The sequence below is a fragment of the Neofelis nebulosa genome, chromosome 5 (genome assembly GCF_028018385.1).
Source record: "Neofelis nebulosa isolate mNeoNeb1 chromosome 5, mNeoNeb1.pri, whole genome shotgun sequence".
Lineage (NCBI taxonomy): Eukaryota > Metazoa > Chordata > Mammalia > Carnivora > Felidae > Neofelis > Neofelis nebulosa.
Window position 1 is genome coordinate 127598648 of NC_080786.1, and position 21248 is coordinate 127619895.

Sequence of the window (21248 nt, forward strand, 5' to 3'; positions counted from 1 at the left end):
AAAGTCTCCTCCTTTTCACTTTTGTAAAACTGAACTCCTCCTCTTCCTCTGTGGGCCATCTCTTTCTCATCCCCTCCTTCCTTATCTTCAGTGAAGTTTCTGTCATCCACCTAGTCAACTATGGTGAAAATCGTAAATGTCATTTTAGATTCTTTCCTGTCCCTTCCCTGCTAGATTCCATTGATCATTAAATGATATTGATTTTTCTTTCTTAACCTTTCTCAAATACATTTCTTCATCTGAACAGCCACCAATGCAGTTACATCCTCTATCATTACTTACCTGAGCTATTACAAATTGGATTCAAACCTTTCCATGCTAAAGACAGAACAACCTAAAACTAGAATCTCTTCATATTCTTCTAACTTTCCAACTATTATTAGGATATCTATTTCTGTTCCCTAAAATGCACATGGGGGCAAAGGTAGCACCCCTTAAAGAATGTAAATTTTCTAGATATCAAATTTTTACCTACTTGTATTGTTAGGTATGTCTATAAGACTTTGAATTATATAAAAATGTGTGCATAAAGTGTGTATAAAGTGATAGGTAGATGAAATTAACTTACATTTATACCAGAGATTAGCTGGTTTAAAACCTCTGGGTGCAGATACAAAGTGCAGCAATCCCATCAATGGATGGTAGATTATAAATACAAAATAGAATGTAATAATATAAAGAATACTGAACCAGAAATTAAGAATCTAAGGGCATTGGTCCTAGCTCTGATCACATCTAGATTTGAGGTTGAAAACTTAAGGTCTGTGTGTTCAAGTTACCCTTTTTACAGAATGAGAAGGGATTTAGGCTAGATTAGAGATGGCAAATACGTCTCAACTCAAGTGCCAACCTCAATCAATTTGAAGTGGTTGCCTGAAGAGTAAGGGTATGCATTTGGGACCAGGAACATTTCGCTGAAATCAATTAAGAAGGTCTGTCATGGTTGGGGGAGAGAGAGTTTGAGCACATATGCCCATATTAGCTATCCCAAGACTAGGTAATCTTTAAGTCCCAGCTCTATGATTCACTATTTTTGTGCCATATAACAATGAGGATAGATTGAAATTGTTGATCTTCTTGTTCCTTTGTTGCCTTCAAATGTTCCAGTTCATTTAAGATGTATTACCTCACAATTTTGTGTGAATCCAATGGTAATACTAACATTTAAGTGTAAGTGGTAGACTTTTACAGTATTTTAAAATTTTCTTTCTAGATCTTCCACCTCCTCCGGTGCCACCACCTGCTATAAAGTCACCCACTGTCCAATCCAAGGCACAGCTGGAGGTACGACCTGTAATGGCACCCAAACTACCTTCTATAGAAGCAAGAACAGACAGATCATCAGATAGAAAAGTAGGCAGCTACAAGGGGAGAGAAGTATTGGATGGAAGACAAGTTGCAGATATGAGAACAAATCCAGGTGATACCAGAGAAGCACAGGAACAGCAAAATGATGGGAAAGGACGAGGAAACAAGGCAGCAAAACGCGACCTTCCACCAGCAAAGACTCATCTCATCCAAGGTACCGATTTATTCATACAGCAAATAAATATAGATTGAACATGTATTTTGTAAGTTACACTGTTAGGTTCTCGTGAGCCATATGAAAATGGATAAGATTTAGAAATTTGGTCTGTAATGGAGGAGACAAGCATGTACTCAAATAATTTTAATATAATTAAATTAAATTTGTAACATTATATAAGACTTCCTTGGAGAGGTGTCATTTGAATTGGGTTTTAAGGGAAAGCATGATTTCAACGGGTTAAACAGGGAGAAGGGGATAGCAGATAAAGGAAATAAATGGAGAAAAAACATGTAAGTGTAAAAACCTATGTTTGGGGAACTTTAATTTCCAGTTTGACCAGAGAATAGGTTGCTTCGGACCTGGCACAGATAATGAAAGATAAAACTAGACAGGTGGTTGGGCCAGATTGGCAAGGCTGGGAATATGACTCTAGACTGTGAGGTTTATGATATAATCAGTGGTGAGCCAGCAAAGAATTTTGAGCAAGAAATGACAGAATCAGATTTTTAGAAAAAGAATTGGCAGCACTCGATAGTGAAGGAAGAGACTGGAATCTAGTAGATGAAAGTATCAGGTCACTGTAAAACATCTAGGTATAAAATAGGAAAACACTGAATTAAAATAGGTATGTGGGGAAATCAAGGAGAGAACAGCCTCCACTGGCATGTCAGAGATAGAGCCAGTAGGAATTGGTGACTGATCGAAAGTAGAAAAATAGACTGAAACTATGGAGTAAAGCAGAAGTTACTCAAATGTTAATTAGATGGCCCTGCTGACTAGTGGAATATAATTGTACTAACCAATGTAAGAAAACAAAACAGAAAAGATTTCTAAGGGAAAATATTTTCAATGTTGAATGGATTAAGGTGCTGACAAGAACACAGATATGAAGAAAATCAATAAGACTTTAGACAACTGAGTTTAAAGATCAGGGGGAAAGGCTGTGAGTAGAGAGTGGATTTTAGAAACAACAACACAGAGTAAAATTGTGTGAATTACAAAGGCTAAATTATCAACAGTGATATATCGGTTAAAGCTGAGCAATCAATTCTCTGGGAGGAAAGCAGAGCAAAATCCTAATTTGTGCCCATTTACATACTTCTGTTGGGTAGTTACTCCCAAGACAGCTGGTTTCAAGCTGCTAATATGAAGTCAGTGAATGTGGAGTTGGGAAGACTTGGTTACTCTTCTTTTGCTGAGAACGTGTGAGCCAGTTTCAATGCACCAATAATCAGCAGTGATTATATTTAAAGACTAGGCACAAGAATGACTTTCTATAGTGGAAACTAAGATGGATCCACCCAGAGATATAAAATAATCAAGATCTCTAAGCCAGAGAAAATAGTGTCCTAGAAAGAATGGAGGAGGAAATTTTAAGACAGGAAGAAATCTAAAATGCCACACAGAACTGAAAGTTGGATGTCAACAGGAGGTGGAGGATGGGGAGAGAATGCCTAAGGATTTTGCAATATGTTATTTGTGGGTGGTATTAGAACTGTTTTTAGTAGAGTAGTCAGAATAGATGCCAGACTCTAAGGAGTTGTAAAGTAAATGGACATTGTGAAAGGAGGTGATGAGCCCTTTTCAGAAGGCTGGGAAGAGAAGAGGTTGGGAAAAAGTTTGCCAGGAAGGCAGAATTTGTAGAAATGCTTTAGGATAGTGTATTTGAGCATTATTAGATACTAAGGAAAAGAAACCATTTAGGAGAAAGAAATATAATAAAGGGAAGATTGGTCATAGTCAGAAAAGAGTGGTAGGGTAATGAATCTGAGAAGCCTGTACAACTACTGCTGTATTTTATTTTATTTTTTTTAATTTTTTTTTCAACGTTTTTTATTTATTTTTGGGACAGAGAGAGACAGAGCATGAACGGGGGAGGGGCAGAGAGAGAGGGAGACACAGAATCAGAAACAGGCTCCAGGCTCCGAGCCATCAGCCCAGAGCCTGACGCAGGGCTCGAACTCACGGACCGCGAGATCGTGACCTGGCTGAAGTCGGACGCTTAACCGACTGCGCCACCCAGGCGCCCACTACTGCTGTATTTTAATAGATATGTTGTGATAAAATTAGACATCAAACTCTCATTCTTTTTATTATGGGCACCTGGTCATTAGCAATGTCCTTTCAAAATGGGAGTCAGTTTCACTCTCTTATGTGGCAGGAAGCCTGAACTCCTAATCTAGGCATGTACTCAGCAACAAAGTGATGAGTGGGGGTGGACACCCCCACTATATGAGCACAAAGTACTTGGTGTTATTACCACAATCCAAAGTTTGAAAAACTTAGCTTGCTTGTTATTAGTTAAGCAAAATGTGATCTGACTCTGACTCTTTGATCTACTCTATACTCCAAGTAGTGACTTATAAATACAATGTCATGACATAAATTATGAAGTTTATATGTGGCCTGAAAGTATAAACCAATTTGCTGCTACAAGTAAGCTTCCTCCAAAGCAGGTGGGATTTTTCAGGGAAAAAAAAAAAACAACTTACAAACCTGGAAAGATATTGGTGTATACAGAATTAGAACAAAGAGATGGAATTATTTTATCAATCTTTAGACTTTTAATAAGTTGTCCTTTGTGTTATAAAAATATTTCTAACTAAAGAACTATTGCTGGAACTATTAATCTAGAAACAAGGGACCCTATTTCATGGAGAGCACTGAGTTACACTGACCAGATTATTATTTTATGTCTTGCTTTCCCAAATTCTGATTTGAACCATAACTCTGTGTATATGTGTCATTAAATGATTGTTTCTATGCATTGCTATAATTTTCACCTTCATAATTCAGTTGACATTATTTAAAATGAAAGAGGCACCCTGATTTACATGTGTAATGAATGGTCATTTTTTAATTAAAGAGAGTGGTCTTCTAGACTTGAATGACTGATTGTTTTGCTGACATTTACCTCAATTAGTTCAATTTATTTCTACATATATCAAACATCCACTGTGGTATAAAGCATTGTACTGGTCTTGAGATTTATGTGTAAGTATGAACCTTGACCTCAAGAAGCTTACAGTCAGAGTTGGAGACAGGTTATCTGTAGATTCACAGACATATTCATATTTGGTATAACGTTTATGATGCTGTGATACTTGAGAGTCCAGAGAAGGGACAGTTAGCCCAGTCTTGTGGGGACGTGAGGTAGAAAACGACTTCTTGATCTTTCCTGGTGGAAATAACACATAAGCTGAGTGACCAGGGTGGGTGGAGTTTTACTTGAGTAAGAAGAGTGAATAGATTGTTCTGGCAGAGAAACTCAGCATGAAAAGCTTTGAGGTACATTAAGAAGATTATAAATTCAGTGTGACTAAGATAGTAAATGTGGTCAAAGAGGAAGCTCTTGAGGTAAATGTAAGTTTAAGTCATAGAGTGCCTGTAGTTCCTATAAGAAGGCAGCTGAGTGAATATGTTTTAGAGAGGAATAGCTCAAGACACAGAGATCTATTGGAAGATATTTGCAACACCTGGACAAGAGATGTGGAGAATATAAACCAGGCTATAGGAACAGAGACGAGTGAGTGGGAAAATTCAACATTAACATTTTTTTGTGTTAAAAGTCAGGCTCACCTGTGTACATTTGAATGTGTGGAAAAGGTACATTGAAGGAGTGCCGGAAGGTTGTTGGAAGGCAGGGAACACTCTAAAATAATTTCAGTTTTCTGTGTTTGTTTTTTTAATAATTAGTGTCATTAACTATATTAGAGAATCCAGAAGAGAAGAAAGGAGTGGACATGATGAAGTCATTGTTCGACATAGTGAGTTTGAGGAACGCTTAAGAGGAAGTATTCAACATAATTCAAAAATTGGAAATATAAATTAATGATTTATCATAATAAAATAGTAATTAAATCCACTCATTCACTCAAAACTATTTATCAATGACCTGTTATACGTCAAGTTGAGAGTATATCAAAACACAAAACCCAGAAAAATACCTGCCCCCGTGACAGTTACATTCTAGAAAAGGTTACAATTTGTGAGAATGGATGAAATTACCCAGAGTGAGTGGGAGAAAAATGTATATGTATACACTAGGGTAAAAGTAGAAATTTGCAGGGCATCAACATGTATGAGGCACTCTATAGGAAGAGCCCACAGAAAACTGTCCAGGAAGGAAGAGCACTAGAAGCTGGGAATAGTGATGTTTAAATTGATAGTGGTTTCCAGATGAAGGCAGCGAGAAGTCCAGAGACATAAGGGCTGAAACATGATTAGCATTTTCAAAGTCAACAGTGAGTTTTCTCTTTTATAGTGGTAATGTGGGCATGCATAGATTTCAGTGTGATCCAGAGTAAATGGGAGTTGCATCTACCACTATTGAGTCTAAATTCAAGAAGCTTTGTTGAGCATTAAGGCCAGAAAGAAGCTATTGATTCATGTAGAGCACAGGCTTAACAGGAGGGTTTTTAGCAAAAGACAGATTTTATATTGTAGATTGACAAAAATTACAGTCAATGGAGAGAAAAAGATTGGTAAAACAGGGACAGAAGATGCAAGTCACAGGAGTCCAAGTGCTATGAAGCAAGGATGCAGGAACAGTGGTCTTCATGGACTGTGAGACCCCAGCAAGTCAGAACCTGGATGATGGGTAGAAGTTGTAATGAGTAGAATGGATGGAGAAAGGTGCCATCAAGGAGGACTAAACAGGTGACATTAGTAGAGTGGTTGACCTTCCCAGGAAGAGAATGTTTTGTGCAAAGGTCAGGGAGTATTGACTTCGAACTGGTGCTATTTGGGATAAGAGGCAAACCTTCCTCATTCTACTGGAGAGAGCTTGTGTGGAAACCTCAGGGGAAATCAGATTGCATTCAGGCAGCGTGGACAGTAGAAGCATTTGGAGGGGGAGGGGAAATGAATATAGAAGAGTTGGTTTTTCATGTGTTTGGTGTCCAAAGAGTGGAGGGAACAGGCTTTAGAGAGAAGTGAGCAACTGGTGGAGTCATCAATACAAGCAGCACCAAATTTAAAGCAGTAAGAAGATAGAAATTCAGAAGATGGTGTTTAATTAGAGTGGCTTGTGTTTTGAGCTAATAACGTGGCAAACTTCTGAGATTCAAGGTTCCACAATGTAAATACAATGTTAAGATGGAGGTTGTCTCGAAAGTGAACCTGGGCTTGATTCTGTTTTGGTAGTTTGAGGAAACTGGGCTTTGTTTTTATCAGTGCCTGAAAATGATCTTTCATAATTTGCATAGAGATTTCATTATCTCCTCTGTTTTTACAGCAACATTAGGGGCTCCTCTGGGTATACATATTATTAATACTTTTTTTTTAGAAAAGTGGAAACTAAGGCCTAAAATAATTGGATATCACATAGTGACGGAGAGAACTGGAAGCTCTGTCTGATTCTAGGTTTGGTTTACCTCTTTTAATGAATTTGGTCCCAAGTGAGTTTGAGGTAGTCAGGAGCTTGTGAGTGAAACCAACCTGAATGCCAACCACTACCAGGAAGACAAGACTTGTTATTTTCATTTTCATGACAATGCTGCTTTTCAATTATTGTTATAAAATATCCTCACTTACTCCTCAAAAACACTGGTGCTTCCCCATTCAAAATTACAGACATAAGTGATGATACATTATACAATGAAAATGCATAATGGTGTTCATATGCGCTTACTATATTTCATTACACAGAGGATATTCTACCCTACTGTAGACCTACTTTTCCAACATCAAATAATCCCAGAGATCCTAGTTCTTCAAGCTCAATGTCATCAAGAGGATCAGGAAGCAGACAAAGAGAACAAGCAAATGTAGGTCGAAGAAATATTGCAGAAATGCAGGTTCTTGGAGGATATGAAAGAGGAGAAGATAATAATGAAGAATTAGAGGTATCTATAATTTTTCCAAGTTTCTCAGCATTATGCTAGTTATTAAATCAGCCTCAAATTTAGAAATATGTATCAGGCCACAGAAATGTTTCCGTTTTACCACAAATGCCAATGTTAGTGTACCAGAGACTAAACTTCTGTGAATTTAATGATTTTCTTGAAATGCATTCCAATGTTTTAAATGGTGATAACGGTTTCTTTTTGGATCTAGAGGTCATGTTCATCTGCAGATATTCATATAAGAAGTTTATATGGCAAACATGTTAGGAAATAAGAACTATTTCTCTAGATAATATATTGTATAGTACTGTATTGTAGTAGGTTGTAAAAACCAGTAAGGTGACAGAGTTATAAGGATGTAAATGAGAGTACTTAGCCTGTGTTATCTGCCGCCCTAGTAATCACTGGGGTTAATCTAACTGATTGGACCAACTATCTTCCACCTTAATTCTTCTGCCAATGAGAACATGATCCTTGACATTAACCTTCCCAGAAGAGAACACTCTTTGAGTCAAATATATACTCCTTTGTTGGAATTTATAGATAGCAATACAAGATAGAATTGGCAGTAAGTCAAAATAAACCAACTTTTAAGACCATGTTTCCTCCATTTAATAATAATAATAAACAAGTTGAGGACAAATTTCTCTTCTTACAAATATATTTAAACCCAAGTAGATTGTTAAATGAACGTTCATCTTAAACTTTTAAGAATAGAAGATGAAAAATTTTAAGGCATAATATCTAATTGAATTTCCTATAGTACCCAAAACATTTTGATTTTGAATTTTGGAATAAGAAGATTTTCTTCTTGCAGTTGTTGTGATGAGAAGCTGTTTTATAAGTTGTGCTTGTCTTTTTAAGGAGAAGAACTTTTCTGGGGGACAAAAAGTTACCAAAAATAACTCTAATACTTAAACCAATAAAATTTGAGCTATAATGTTGAGTTGGGGACGGGGTAAGTAGAGAAATCCACCTTCTGATGCCCCTCTCGCTTCTGCCCCACATACCCCAATACTGCAACATTCTGTAGAACACAGTTAGGTGCTTGTAGAGAACTACTGGATCGTCTATCAAAACCAGCTATAAAGACAAATGAAATTAGTTGCCATGAGTACTTTTTAACGTATGCCAGGGAATGAAGGAAGAAACGCAAATTATAAGGATAAAAACATATACATCCATATAAATATAAGACTATAAGATTGATTTTGAAATTTACCGAAAACTTATCTCTTACAGGAAACTGAAAGCTGAAGACAACCAGAGAGGCTTGTGCGATCCAATGTGAAAAGTATCTCTCAAGATGCCTCTTGTCTGATGACACATGACGCCAGATACAATGTTCAGTGCAATCAGAGTGTAAAAATTGTCATTTTTATTCCTCTTATTGGAATACCATTTTTAAAAATTTTATTGGAGTTTTATTGTTGTTGTTTGATCCTTATCCCTATGAAGAACTTCCCTATTCCCCTCGCTGTTGGAACAAACCATTACACTTTACTTCTAGCAAGGGAAGTACTTGACTTCTTGCTTCAGTCATCAGCCAGCAAGAGAGAACAAAACAGTTCGTTTGCATTTTGCCCCTGAGATATGGCATTGCACTGCTTCTATATCAAGCCAATTTTATAGCAAAGTATTGATCAAAGATACAAAATTGACTAATCAACCTCATGGCAAGGGCTCTCAAGATATAATCTTTCTATAACCAACTGCTACTGCAAATTAAAACATATTTCATTTTCACATGATTTTAAAGTCAGTCTTTCATACCACCCTCTGCTGGGAGAAAATAAAATAGAATACATGCAGAACAACCACAAGTCGATTTGAATGGGGTAGAAACATTGTAAATATATACTCTTTGCAACCCCTGGTGGTACTTTATTTTGTCTTCATTTCAATCATGGAAGTATATTCTTACTGGAAATATACTTTTGGATAAGAAGGGATAAGCCAGTTGGATCTCTGGTTGTCTAGTCATTGTCATAAGTAAGCCTAGCAAAAAACCTTGTTCTATTTTTCAATTGAATGCAATTATTAATGCATATTACAAACCAATGGATGTTTTTAATGACCAATTGAATAAGGACATCCCTATCTTAACTGGCCTAAATTTCTTCTGGTAGTGTCAGTTCAACTTTCAGAAGTGCCACTTAAGGAAGTTTGATTTTTGTTTTTGTAATGCACTGTTTTTAATCTTTTTTTTTTTTTTGGTTTTAAAAGCACAATCACTAAACTTTATTTGTAAACCATTGTAACTATTAACCTTTTTTGTCTTATTGAAAAAAGTGTTGAGAAGCGTTTTTAACCTGTTTTGTTAATGCTCTATGTTTGTATTTGGAATATTTGAATGATGACAGGTGGTGAAGTAACGTGCATACTTTATTGTGGGCCATGAACCCAATGGTTCTTACTTTTCCTGGACCTAAAGAAAAAAAAAAAGGTTTAAGTTTGTTGTGGCCAATGTTGAAACTTATAAGATTTTCTTATAAGCTCAAAGAGAGGCATTACTTGCTTTGAATTGCCAAATGATGCCCTCTGACTGTAGATTTTTATGATCCTTTTTTGTCGTTATATGAATTTCATTGACTTGATAATTGGTGCTATTTGAAGAAAAAAATGTACATTTATTCATACACAGGTATCAGGCCTGACCCCACTGGAAAACAAAGCCAAACAAAACTGAACCACACAGAAAAAGCTGGTGTTCACCAAAAACTAAATGTGTTCACTTAGATAATTTGAAAGTTACATAGAAAGGGTGTGCAGTACTAAGGGAACAATCCATGTGATTAATGTTTTCATTATGTTCATGTAAGAAACCTCTTATTTTTAGCCATAATTTTGCATACTGAAAACCAATAATCAGAAAAGTAATTTTGTCACATTATTTATTAAAAATGTTCTCAAATACATCATTCTTTCTTGTGTTGATTTCTTTTGTTTTTTCATTGTGTGATCAAATTTATTCCATTTAGTCACAAAGTTGTGCTGTCTTAACATTTCACCACTGTATTATCAGATGAATAAAAATTCTGTTTTCTGAACAACGAGGCTTTACTTATAAGGAAAAATTCTCTGTTTACTCCATGGAAATTAAGGCTGTAAGATCAATCAAGACCTAAAAGGCATTTGGTCATAAAATAGCATTTTAATATTAAGGATGTACTAAAATGTTTTTTATGTGTATCCGAATTTCAATTAACCTATTTCTGAAATAGTTAGGATTCAACTATGATACATCTAATTTATAAAGTTTGAGCCACTTCTGTTCCATCAATAAGAAAATTATATTATCCAGAATATTTATTAGTAATTATCTGCTTTCTTGTTTAAAAGTTCATGTGAAATTTTAACAATTCTATACCTGCCATATACTGGGTTGAACATTATTGCTCATTAGATTAAGGTCAGAATATTCAAGTATTCAACTTTGAATGGATGAGATGAGCAAGAGAATCTAGTGAAGGTTCTTTCCCTGTGATATATATATATATATATATATATATATATATATATATATATATGGTTAAACTTTGTGTTGATAATTTACAAAACTGGGAAAATTTTGAAAAAAAAGAAGGTAGATATTATTTTGAAGTTTAATTTTACAAAAGTGATGTAATCACCAGTATCTGCTTAGATCCATAGGTCAAGAAGTCAGTTTCCAAGCTATTTCAAGGGGAACATTGGAGAGACATGCTTAACGGCCTAATTTTTCTCTCCCCTTGTGAGGTGACTATAAGCTAGTTTCTATTTATATCATGTGATATACATATAAATTATGTGAATCTGGGGGCCTGTGTTTGAGTCCCAGTTTTGTCATGAGCTGTATTTCCTTGGACGTGTTACTTAACCTCAGAATCTCAGGTACTTTACCTGTAAATTCAATAATGCCTACCTCATGGAGCAATTGTCATGATTCAGTGAGTTAATGTATGTGATGACATGGACTCTGTAACTGCCCCGAACAACATAAGATATTGTGTTCATAGACTGAAATTCATTGCACCCATTCTATCCTCACTTTTCACACATAGTTTGGTCCTACAAACTTGCAAAGAGTTAAAAACATATCAAAGTATAAATGTAGTGCAAGGATGGGGGTGGTTCCATTTCCAGTGAGTAAAATACACTGTGAAATTCCTAACCATGGAATAAATTATTGGTGTTTTTGTTTGTTTCCTTGCTCTTGAATTCCTGAGGGCCACACAATGGGTGGTGATGTGGCATTTTCAGCACATATTTCACAATTCAGGTGCAATGTCACTTGAGTTTTAAATAACACTGTTTGGGCTGCTGTTCTGCTTAGTGGCAGAAAAATATCATCTTTATTCTGGATGAACTCAATTGTATCTGACTTTCTTGGTCATTTCAGATATAAAGTCCAGATTTTCTCTTCCTTGCCCTCTCTATAGGGAAGCATCTAAATTCCCAAGGCTGTATTCTTTTGTAGAAAGTGTGTGTGTGTGTGTGTGTGTGCATGCGCATGTGTTGGCGGGGGCGGGGGGCGGTGTTGGCAGTAGAAGCTTTCAACAATTTTGCTCTTGTCCAAGTTTCCAATGGTCTTCGTTTATCATAACTTTTATGCGGCATCTTCCTTTTCCCTACCTTGATATCCCTTATTCATAGACACTATCCTGATATTTTTAAACCCTTTGATGTAGGTTGGGTGTAGGGAGCAGCGAATGGGGCTTTCATATGCTCTTCCATGCCATGCTGGGGTTCTGGAGACTTGGGTATGAGGACCCTTCCTTGGCCCTGACAAGATGCTACTATCTTTAATTGCTTACCATGGAGGCTGTGTGCATCTGCGGGTTGGGGGAGGGGGTGGCGGCTACTTTTGAAATGTAAAGGAAGTTGGCCTTGGTCCTAGATCCAGACCACCTATTCTTGAATCCTGCTTCCACAAATTATTAGCTGTAGCCATGGGAAGATTAGTGAATCTGCCTTAATCATTGAATGGTATTAAGAATGCCTACTTTACAAGGTTGTTTGGATTAAATGAATTGATATGCGTAAAGTACATGGTAAATGCTCAGGTATTTATGGGCCATACCTCCTCCTTCTCTGATTCAGAACTAGAAAGTGCTGCCGAGGTTGCTCTTGCAGACTCCTAAAACTCTACGTGATCAGAGGTGAGAGGGCACAAGAATCAGAAACCTCAGTGACACGTTCGCTGTATCTAATTCTCTCACTTCATGTTTAATTCTGTCTTCCCAGTGAGATAGAGGAGGAGAAGGAGAAGAGAACAAGAGGAAAAAGGGGGGAAGAGACAGACTAGCATGTATATTGCATGCATGCCAAGTCTTTGGTTTGCAAGACCTTAGCTCTTGCAACTGAGCCTTCATTCTGCTATAGATTTCAAAAATCTGTTTTGAAACCGCAAAGGGAGTGTTGAATTGCTTTTCTATGGTAACCATTCCTTTGCATTTCTCTGGAAACCATCTGAGGGCAGCGTACAGAGAAAGCTCTCTCATCTGCTGGAAGTGGGAAGTGGGATGGGATGGTAGGAAATAGTCCGTAGCAGGTGCAATGTCTGTTAATATTAAAATATACAATCTTGCTACAAAAAAAGATATAATTAGACATTAAAAAAGAGGTTATTCTTCAAATGGAAATATCTTTTCTCAAATTCTAGTTTTCTCAGCTTATTTCAAGAGAATATAGCAGACATTTAAAAGGGAAAAAACAACAACAACAGGGATTTGTCACCAGACCAAACTAAATATTGAGCAAGAGAGTATAAAGATTACTTTAGTGTTAACAAGTGTGGTTTTTTTCAGATGTTTATTTTTTTGAGAGGGGAAGGAGGCGAGAGAGAGGGAGACAGAGGATCCGAAGCAGGCTCTGCTCTGAGAGCAGAGCCTGACATGGGTCTTGAACCCACAAACCGTGAGATCATGACCTGAGTCAAAGTCGGACAGTTAACCAACTGAGCTGCACAGGTGCCCCAATGTTAAGTTTTAAGATTTTTTTTTTTTAGAAAAATATGGGCATTGACTTTTTTCTTTTCATAAAGGAGTCTATAACAGGACTTCCAACCAAAAGCCTTAAGGACCTGCTGTTTTTAGATCCCTAAATTTGGTTCCTATTTTGGTATTGATGCTCAAGATTTTTTCCCATGTATGAATACACTCCAACTGCAAAGTCCAGTGTCCATTTGTTAAGGTGAGATCTTGTCTGTAACACACCAAGTGACTGCCTTCCCTACCACAAATGTGTCATTTTCATCAGCGTTTTTATAAAATGACAAAACAAGAAAATATTCAGATAACCCTGCAAAGACAAGGACAACCACGCCAAAACTGAGCTGTTGTTTGCTTAGCACTCAAGTGTTCCTGCTGTAAGGTGCTCAGTTCAGTGGCTTAAACAATTTACTACACGATGAACAAAAATGTAGACTATATGGAAATGGAATGTAAGAAATTCAGATCTTGAACTTAGAAATAAAAGAATTTACTCATATGAGGAATACAAATGCATTGTTATTATGAGTTAGCAAGATGGTTTTTAACCAAATTGTCAACCTTTTTTTAGATGTATGAGGGTGTCTGAGAAAACAAATGTGGCTTTATTTTTCAAAAAGTAGATAATCTTTTATTTTTAAAATTTCTTGTCGTTAAGAACAAAGTAGACTAATTAATATTGGGGGTGTTAATAGTTTAGCAAGTTATATTCTTTGTCTTTCTCTTTCCCTTATTCCCTGTTGTGAATGCTAGTGAGAGGGAGAACAACAAATGAGTATTTAAAAAATATGTTCAAATATACTTATTCTCTGGAGGCCCTAAGCCTATGTTTCTCAAAGTAATGTCCATGAATATCTGTCTTCTGGTTATAAATGTAGATTCCTGATTCCTGTCCTGTTCCCACTCAATCAGAATCCCGGAAAGCAAGGCCTAATAATTTGCATTTTGGAAACAATCCCAAATTGCATGTTTGGAAACAAGGTAGCTTTATGTTTAAAAAAAATAAGGTTTGAAAACCACCACCCTAATATAAACGAAGTATATGTTTCATTGTAATATATCTGAAACTGGAATGAACCTTAGAGTTGACAGCGTCTTGCAATCATTGTCAGACAGGCAGCAGTCACAATGTAGTTTTCATTGTCTGCTTTAAAAAAACATGTCTCACACAAACAGAAAGTGAACACTTGTCAAATTTTATTTGCCTCACTAACAAGGGAATCAGCAGGAAGATAGCATTTGAAGAACAGTTGTGGAAGGAACTTAAATATGACTGCTCAGTAAGTTACCTTTCTATAGGGCAATACAAACATGTTAATATTTGTGCTGAACTAGAGAACCATGACACCTATCTTTCTTTTCAGGTTAAATAATCGCTAACCTTCAGAGCTGCATAAAATGTGCACCTTTTTCATTTACGATTAGTCAAAAAATACTTTGATAATTTGCATCCCCCCAAAAGAATCAGATGAGGGTCAAACAGTGACTTGGTTTTGTTGGTTTCCCAGGAAGCAGAACCTGCAACAAAGACCTGGGCACAATTTATTTAGGATGTAATCCCAGGAAGTGGGGTTGGGAGTGTGAGGGAAATGAGAGAGACGTCAATATGGGTAATTTAAAGTTGGTAAAGGTGCCTCCCGTGGGGACTCTACTGGCTTCTCTGAGAAGCATACAGAATACCTCCCTGAATCCTTCCCCAAAGGACAGGTACCTGGAACATTATCAGCTTACTCCTAGTTCCCCATTAGTTGCAAGTTGTTGGTGGGGCAGGGGTGGGGTAGGCAGGGGAGTTACCTCTCAAGCACTGGTGAGCAGACCAAGTGAGAATAGGAGACCCAGAGACCCAGAAGACCCAGGGGCAGAAAGTGGACATGCTTTATGGCCGGTGTCTGAGATGGGCAAGTGCCAAAATGAGGTAAGTCTGATCTCAAAGGGAATTGTCTGCCACAACAGAGTCCGCAAAGCCCTGTACCACAAGCAGGATCATTGGAGATGTTTCAACACGGTATCAAAAATCAAGCCATAATCAAATTACCATTTTCAAATTTAAGATACATTCTTTCACATCGTGCATATATGAATTTAGTCATAGGTAGTCACACTACTTTCACATTGGTGGAATTCTTACGAGGTATCAGTTGCTGGTACTGTGTGTGTTGAGTTTAACTGCCATTTAACATACAGTAAAACCTTGGATTGTGAGGAACTTGTTCCGTGAATGGTCCACAAGATGAGCAAACATTTCCGATAAATTTTAAGTTGATAGACGAGCAATGTCTTACAATGTGAGTAGTATGTAATGCCGAACATCACATGATCACAACTGAACTAATGGTTCTTGAAGTTCGTTTTGATATACAAGTACTTTGGATTACTTGTATAATCGGGATGAATTATGCTCACAAACCAAGGTTTTACTCTATTTTCAAAATTCTTATACTATCAGTATTGAAACAATACCAAAGCAAAACAGGTATGGAAATAGCAGTGAGATGTGAGTTGGATCATCAGAATAACGACGATCGTGGATTTTCTAGCAGAACAATAAGCTTTATGGTACCTAAGAAAGAAAAATATCCGTGATAATTAAAGTTGTGCTTTACAATACATAAACTGTGCAAATATATGCTGGAAAAATGACCTAATCCCTCAGAAAAAGATGAAGGAAATTTCAAGCAAACTTGAGGATGGTGTAGCCCATTTATGTGTCTTGCAAGACTGTCATTGAGTCACTGCATGACAACTGCAATCAGTAGCATTTACGAGGTGGCAGGTAAAATAAAGCTCTTTCAGTAGAACTACATTTGATGAAACGTTGTAGCATTTATGCAAGCCCATTGCCTTAAATGAGTTAGGCTCAAAGTTTTTACATGGACTTGGTACTTTTCACTCAGATCTTGCGCACAATCACAAACTCCACATAATAGGACTGAAGTGACGGGTGCCTGGGTGGCTCGGTCAGTTGAGCATCTAACTTCGGCTCGGGTCACAATCTCATGGTTCAGGAGTTCGAGCCCCACGTTGGGCTTTGTGCTGACAGCAGGGAGCCTGCCCCCCACTCTCTATCTTCCTTTCTCTCTGCTCCTCCCCCTCTCGCTCTCTGGCTCTCAAAACTAAGTAAACATTAAAAAAGAAAAATGACAGTGGTGAGGCTTGGAGGTTTTAGACATTCTTCTTCCATTTAGGCAAAGCTCTGAGCTCTCCAAATCTTGAATGAAACAAAGTTCTTGATGCTTCCCACTTAGGTGACTTCTATTGCCTACTCAGCTTCAGGAAGTCACAAAAGTAACCTGGACAACTAGGACTTTTATCCTCACCTTGTACTTCAGGGGTCTCCTGCACTTTGGAGTGTCTTCCTGGAAATTTTAACACTCCTCCTCTGCTGACCGAGACCTGTCAGGCAGCCACTGCCTTCAGAGCAAAGTGCCAGAGCCCAGATAGGGATTGATGTGGACCCAGGACCTTGCATGTGGGATCCCTAACACAAGGAGCATCCTGATAATTGTCTATAGGATTGTCCTGAGGTCCAGTGAACTGATCCCTGGTTCCAGGAGGGTGATATGGTTAGTGGATTGCTCACACTGGCTGGCATATATCTTTCACAAAATTGAATCCGATTGCGCTCTCAGAATGGTGCTCCTGTGTTTGATTTGGGAAGACTTCTGTTGTTTATATAAACAGAGGCCCTGCAGAGGTATTTACCCTGGCTGCCACACTAGGGAAGCCCTGAATGTAGGGAAAACTTTTAAGCCATCCTAATAAAACCTGAGTTTTAACATGGAACACCTGTTTAATAGACTGCTTTATGTTTTTCACAGTATGGGATACCATACAGGCAATAACCTTCTCTACCTGTTCTTGGTAAAGGTTCTGTGTAAATCATTACTAAATGCCTCTTCAGCTTGTGTGTAAGACTGTTTATATGAGTGCTTGTGATTTTAGTGGGCAATGATAAAGTTAATAGTTCTTTATATAAGTTCTGTTTTTAAATCTGCAAAACAAAGTTATGCAGCATGTTGGTAAGGTCTTAGAGAGTAAAAGGCATTTGGAATAGTTACTGTGGGAAATACCATAAGAAGTGAATTATCAATATAGATGATAGGAAACAGATGAGTCATTTATTGCGTACCTGCTATGATTTAAATACGTAATCAGATTGAATTTTCACCAACTTGGTGTGGAATAGTTAGGCTTGATCCCTTTTGACAGATAAGTAACCCAAGATTTTGAAAGCTCTGAGCTCTTTAACCTTTTTTTTGGGTTAGGGGATTTTTTTTCATTATCTTAGCATAACATAGCAAGAGCTTTGTTTGTACATTTTGCTGTTTGTTTTTGTTAGTAGCTTCCTATTCTTTTTAAAATATTTTTATAATTTATATCCAAATTAGTTAGCATATAGTGAAACAATATTTCAGGAGTAGATTCCTTAGTGCCCCTTACCCAGTCAATCCCCCCTCCCACAACTCCTCCTGTAACCCTCAGTTTGTTCTCCATATTTATGAGTCTCTTCTGTTTTGTCCCCTTCCCTGTTTTTATATTATTTTTGTTTTCCCTCCTTTATGTTCATCTGCTTTCTCTCTTAAAGTCCTCATATGAGTGAAGTCATATGATTTTTGTCTTTCTCTGACTAATTTCACTTAGCATAATACCCTCCAGTTCCATTCACACAGTTGCAAATGGCAAGATTTCATTCTTTTTGATTGCCGAGTAATACTCCATTGTATATATATATACCACTTCTTTATCCATTCATCCATCGATGGACATTTGGGCTCTTTCCATACTTTGGCTATTGTTGATAGTGCTGCTATAAACATGGGGGTGCATGTGTCCCTTGGAAACAGCACACCTGTATCCCTTGGATAAATACCTAGTAGTGCAATTGCTGGGTTGTAGGGTAATTCTGTTTTTAGGTTTTTGAGGAACCTCATACTGTTTTGCAGAGTGGCTGCACCAACTTGCATTGCCACCAACAATGCAAAAGAGATCCTCTTTCTCCACATCCTCACCAACATCTGTTGTTGCCTGAGTTGTTGTTAGCCATTCTGACAGGTGTGAGGTGGTATCTCATCGTGGTTTTGATTTGTATTTCCGTGATGATGAGTGAAGTTGAGCATTTTTTCATGTGTCGGTTGGCCATCTGGATGTCTTCTTTGGAGAAGTGTCTATTCATGTCTTTTGCCCATTTCTTCACTGGATTATTTGTTTTTGGGTGTTGAGTTTGATAAGTTCTTTATAGATTTTGGATACTAACCCTTTATCTGATATGTCATTTGCAAATATCTACTCCCATTCTGTCAGTTGTCTTTTAGTTTTGCTAATTGTTTCCTTTGCTGTGCAGAAGTTTTTATTTTGATGAGGTCCCAATAGTTCATTTTTGCTTTTGTTTCCCTTGCCTCCAAAGACATGTTGAGTAAGAAGTTGCTGCGGGCAAGATCAAAGAGGTTTTTGTCTGCTTTGTCCTCGAGGATTTTCATGGCTTCCTGTCTTACATTGAGGTCTTTCATCCACTTTGACTTTATTTTTGTGTATGGTGTAAGAAAGTGGTCCAGGTTCATTTTTCTGCATGTCGCTGCCCAGTTTTCCCAGCACCACTTGCTGAAGAGACTGTCTTTATTCCATTGGATATTCTTTCCTGCTTTGCCAAAGATTAGTTGGCCATACATTTGTGGGTCCATTTCTGGGTTCTCTATTCTGTTCCATTGATATGAGTGTCTGTTCTTATGCCAGTACCATACTGTCTTGATGATTACAGTCTTGTATAGCTTGAAGTCTGGGATTGTGATGCCTCCTCTGGTTTTCTTTTTGAAGATCGCTTTGGCTATTCGGGGTCTTTTCTGGTTCCGTACAAATTTTAGGATCATTTGTTCTAGCTCTGTGAAGAATGCTGGTGTTATTTTGATAGGAATTGCATTGAATATGTAGATTGCTTTGTGTAGTGTTGACATTTAACAATATTTGTTCTTCCTATCCAGGAGCATGGAATCTTCTTCCATTTTTTTGTGTCTTCTTCAATTTCTTTCATAAGCTTTCTATAGTTTTCAGTATAGATTTTCTCACCTCTATGGTTAGATTTATTCCTAGGTATTTTATGTTTTTTGGTGCAATTGTAAGTGGGATCAATTCCTTGATTTCTCTTTCTGTTGCTTCATTGTTGGAATGCAACCGATTTCTGTGCATTGATTTTATATCCTGCCACTTTGCTGAATTCATGAATCAGTTCTAGCAGTTTTTTGGTGGAATCTTTAGGGTTTTCCATATAGAGTATCATGTCATCTGCGAAGAGTGAAAGTTTGACCTCCTCCTGGCTGATTTGGATACTTTTTATTTCTTTGTGTTGTCTGATTGCAGAGGCTAAGACTTCCAATACTATGTTGAATAACAGTGGTGAGAGTGGCCATCCCTGTGTTGTTCCTGACCTTAGGGGGAAAACTCTCAGTTTTTCCCCATGGGGGATGATATTAGCGTTGGGTCATTCATATATGGCTTTTATGATCTCGAGGTATGCTCCTCCTATCCCTACTTTCTTGAGGGTTTTTGTCAAAAAAGGATGCTGTATGTTTTCAAATGCTTTTTCTGCATCTATTGAGAGGATCATATGGTTCTTGTCCTTTCTTTTATTGATGTGATGAATCATGTTTTTAGATATTGAATTAACCCTGCGTCCCAGCTATAAATCCCACTTGGTCATGGTGAATAATTTTTTAATGTATTGTTGGAGCCGGGTGGCTAATATCTTGTAGAGGATTTCTGCATCCATGTTCATCAGGGAAATTGGTCTATAGCTCTCCTTTTTAGTGGGGTCTCTATCTGGTTTTGGAATCAAAGTAATTCTGGTTTCATAAAAAGAGTTTGGAAGTTTTTCTTCCATTTTTGTTTTTTGGAAAAGCTTCAAGAGAATAGGTGTCAACTCTTCCTTCAATGTTGGTAGAATTCCCCTGGAAAGCCATCTGGCCCTGGACTCTTGTTTTTTGGCAGATTTTTGATTATTAATTCGATTTCCTTACTGGTTATGGTCTGTTCAAATTTTCTTTTTCTTCCTGTTTCAGTTTTGGTAATGTATATGTTTCTAGGAATTTTTCCATTTCTTCCAGATTGCCCATTTTATTGGCATATAGTTGCTCATAATATTCTCTTATTATTGTTTTTATTTCTGCTACGTTGGTTGTGATGTCTCCTCTTTCATTCTTGATTTTATTTATTTGGGTCCTTTCCTTTTTCTTTTTGATCAAACTAGCTAGTGGTTTGTCAATTTTGTTAATTCTTTCAAAGAAACAGCTTCTGGTTTCATTTATCTGTTCTACTGTTTTTTTTTTCTTTTCAATACCATTAATTTCTGCTCTAATCTTTATTATTTCCTGTCTTCTGCTGGTTTTAGGTTTTATTTGCTGTTCTTTTTCCAGCTCTTTAAGGCGTAAGGTTAGGTTGTATACCTGGGATATTTCTTCCTTCTTTAGGAAGGCCTGGGTTGCTATATACTTTGCTCTTATGACTGCCTTTGCTGTGTCCCAGATGTTTTGGGTAGTGGTGTTATCATTTTCATTGGCTTCCATGAAGTTTTTAATTTCCTCTTTAACTTCTTGGTTAGCCCATTCATTCTTTAGTAGGATGTTCTTCAGTCTCCAAGTATTGGTTAGCTTTCCAAATTTTTTCTTGTGGTTGATTTTGAGTTTCATAGTGTTGTGGTCTGAAAATATGCACAGTTTGATCTCGATCTTTTTGTACTTACTTAGGGCTGATTTGTGTCCCAGTATATAGTCTGTTCTGGAGAACATTCCATGTGCACTGGAGAAGAATGTATATTCTGCTGCTTTAGGATGAAATGTTCTGAATATATCTGTTAAGTCCATCTGGTCCAGTGTGTCATTCAAAGCCATTGTGTCTTTGTTGATTTTTTCGTGA

At 37.2% G+C, this 21248-nt stretch overlaps 1 protein-coding gene across 1 annotated transcript in view; it reads left to right on the plus strand.

Annotated features, from left to right (window-relative positions):
* Positions 1-10292, plus strand: part of ROBO1 (roundabout guidance receptor 1) — a 1142978-nt gene extending 1132686 nt beyond the window's left edge. The window contains exons 29-31 of the mRNA XM_058731718.1: positions 1214-1522; positions 7178-7374; positions 8617-10292. Coding sequence (XP_058587701.1) covers positions 1214-1522; positions 7178-7374; positions 8617-8631 — 521 coding nt within the window. The 3' untranslated portion in view covers positions 8632-10292. The remainder of the gene's footprint in view (positions 1-1213; positions 1523-7177; positions 7375-8616) is intronic.
* The last annotated feature ends 10956 nt before the right edge of the window (positions 10293-21248 follow it).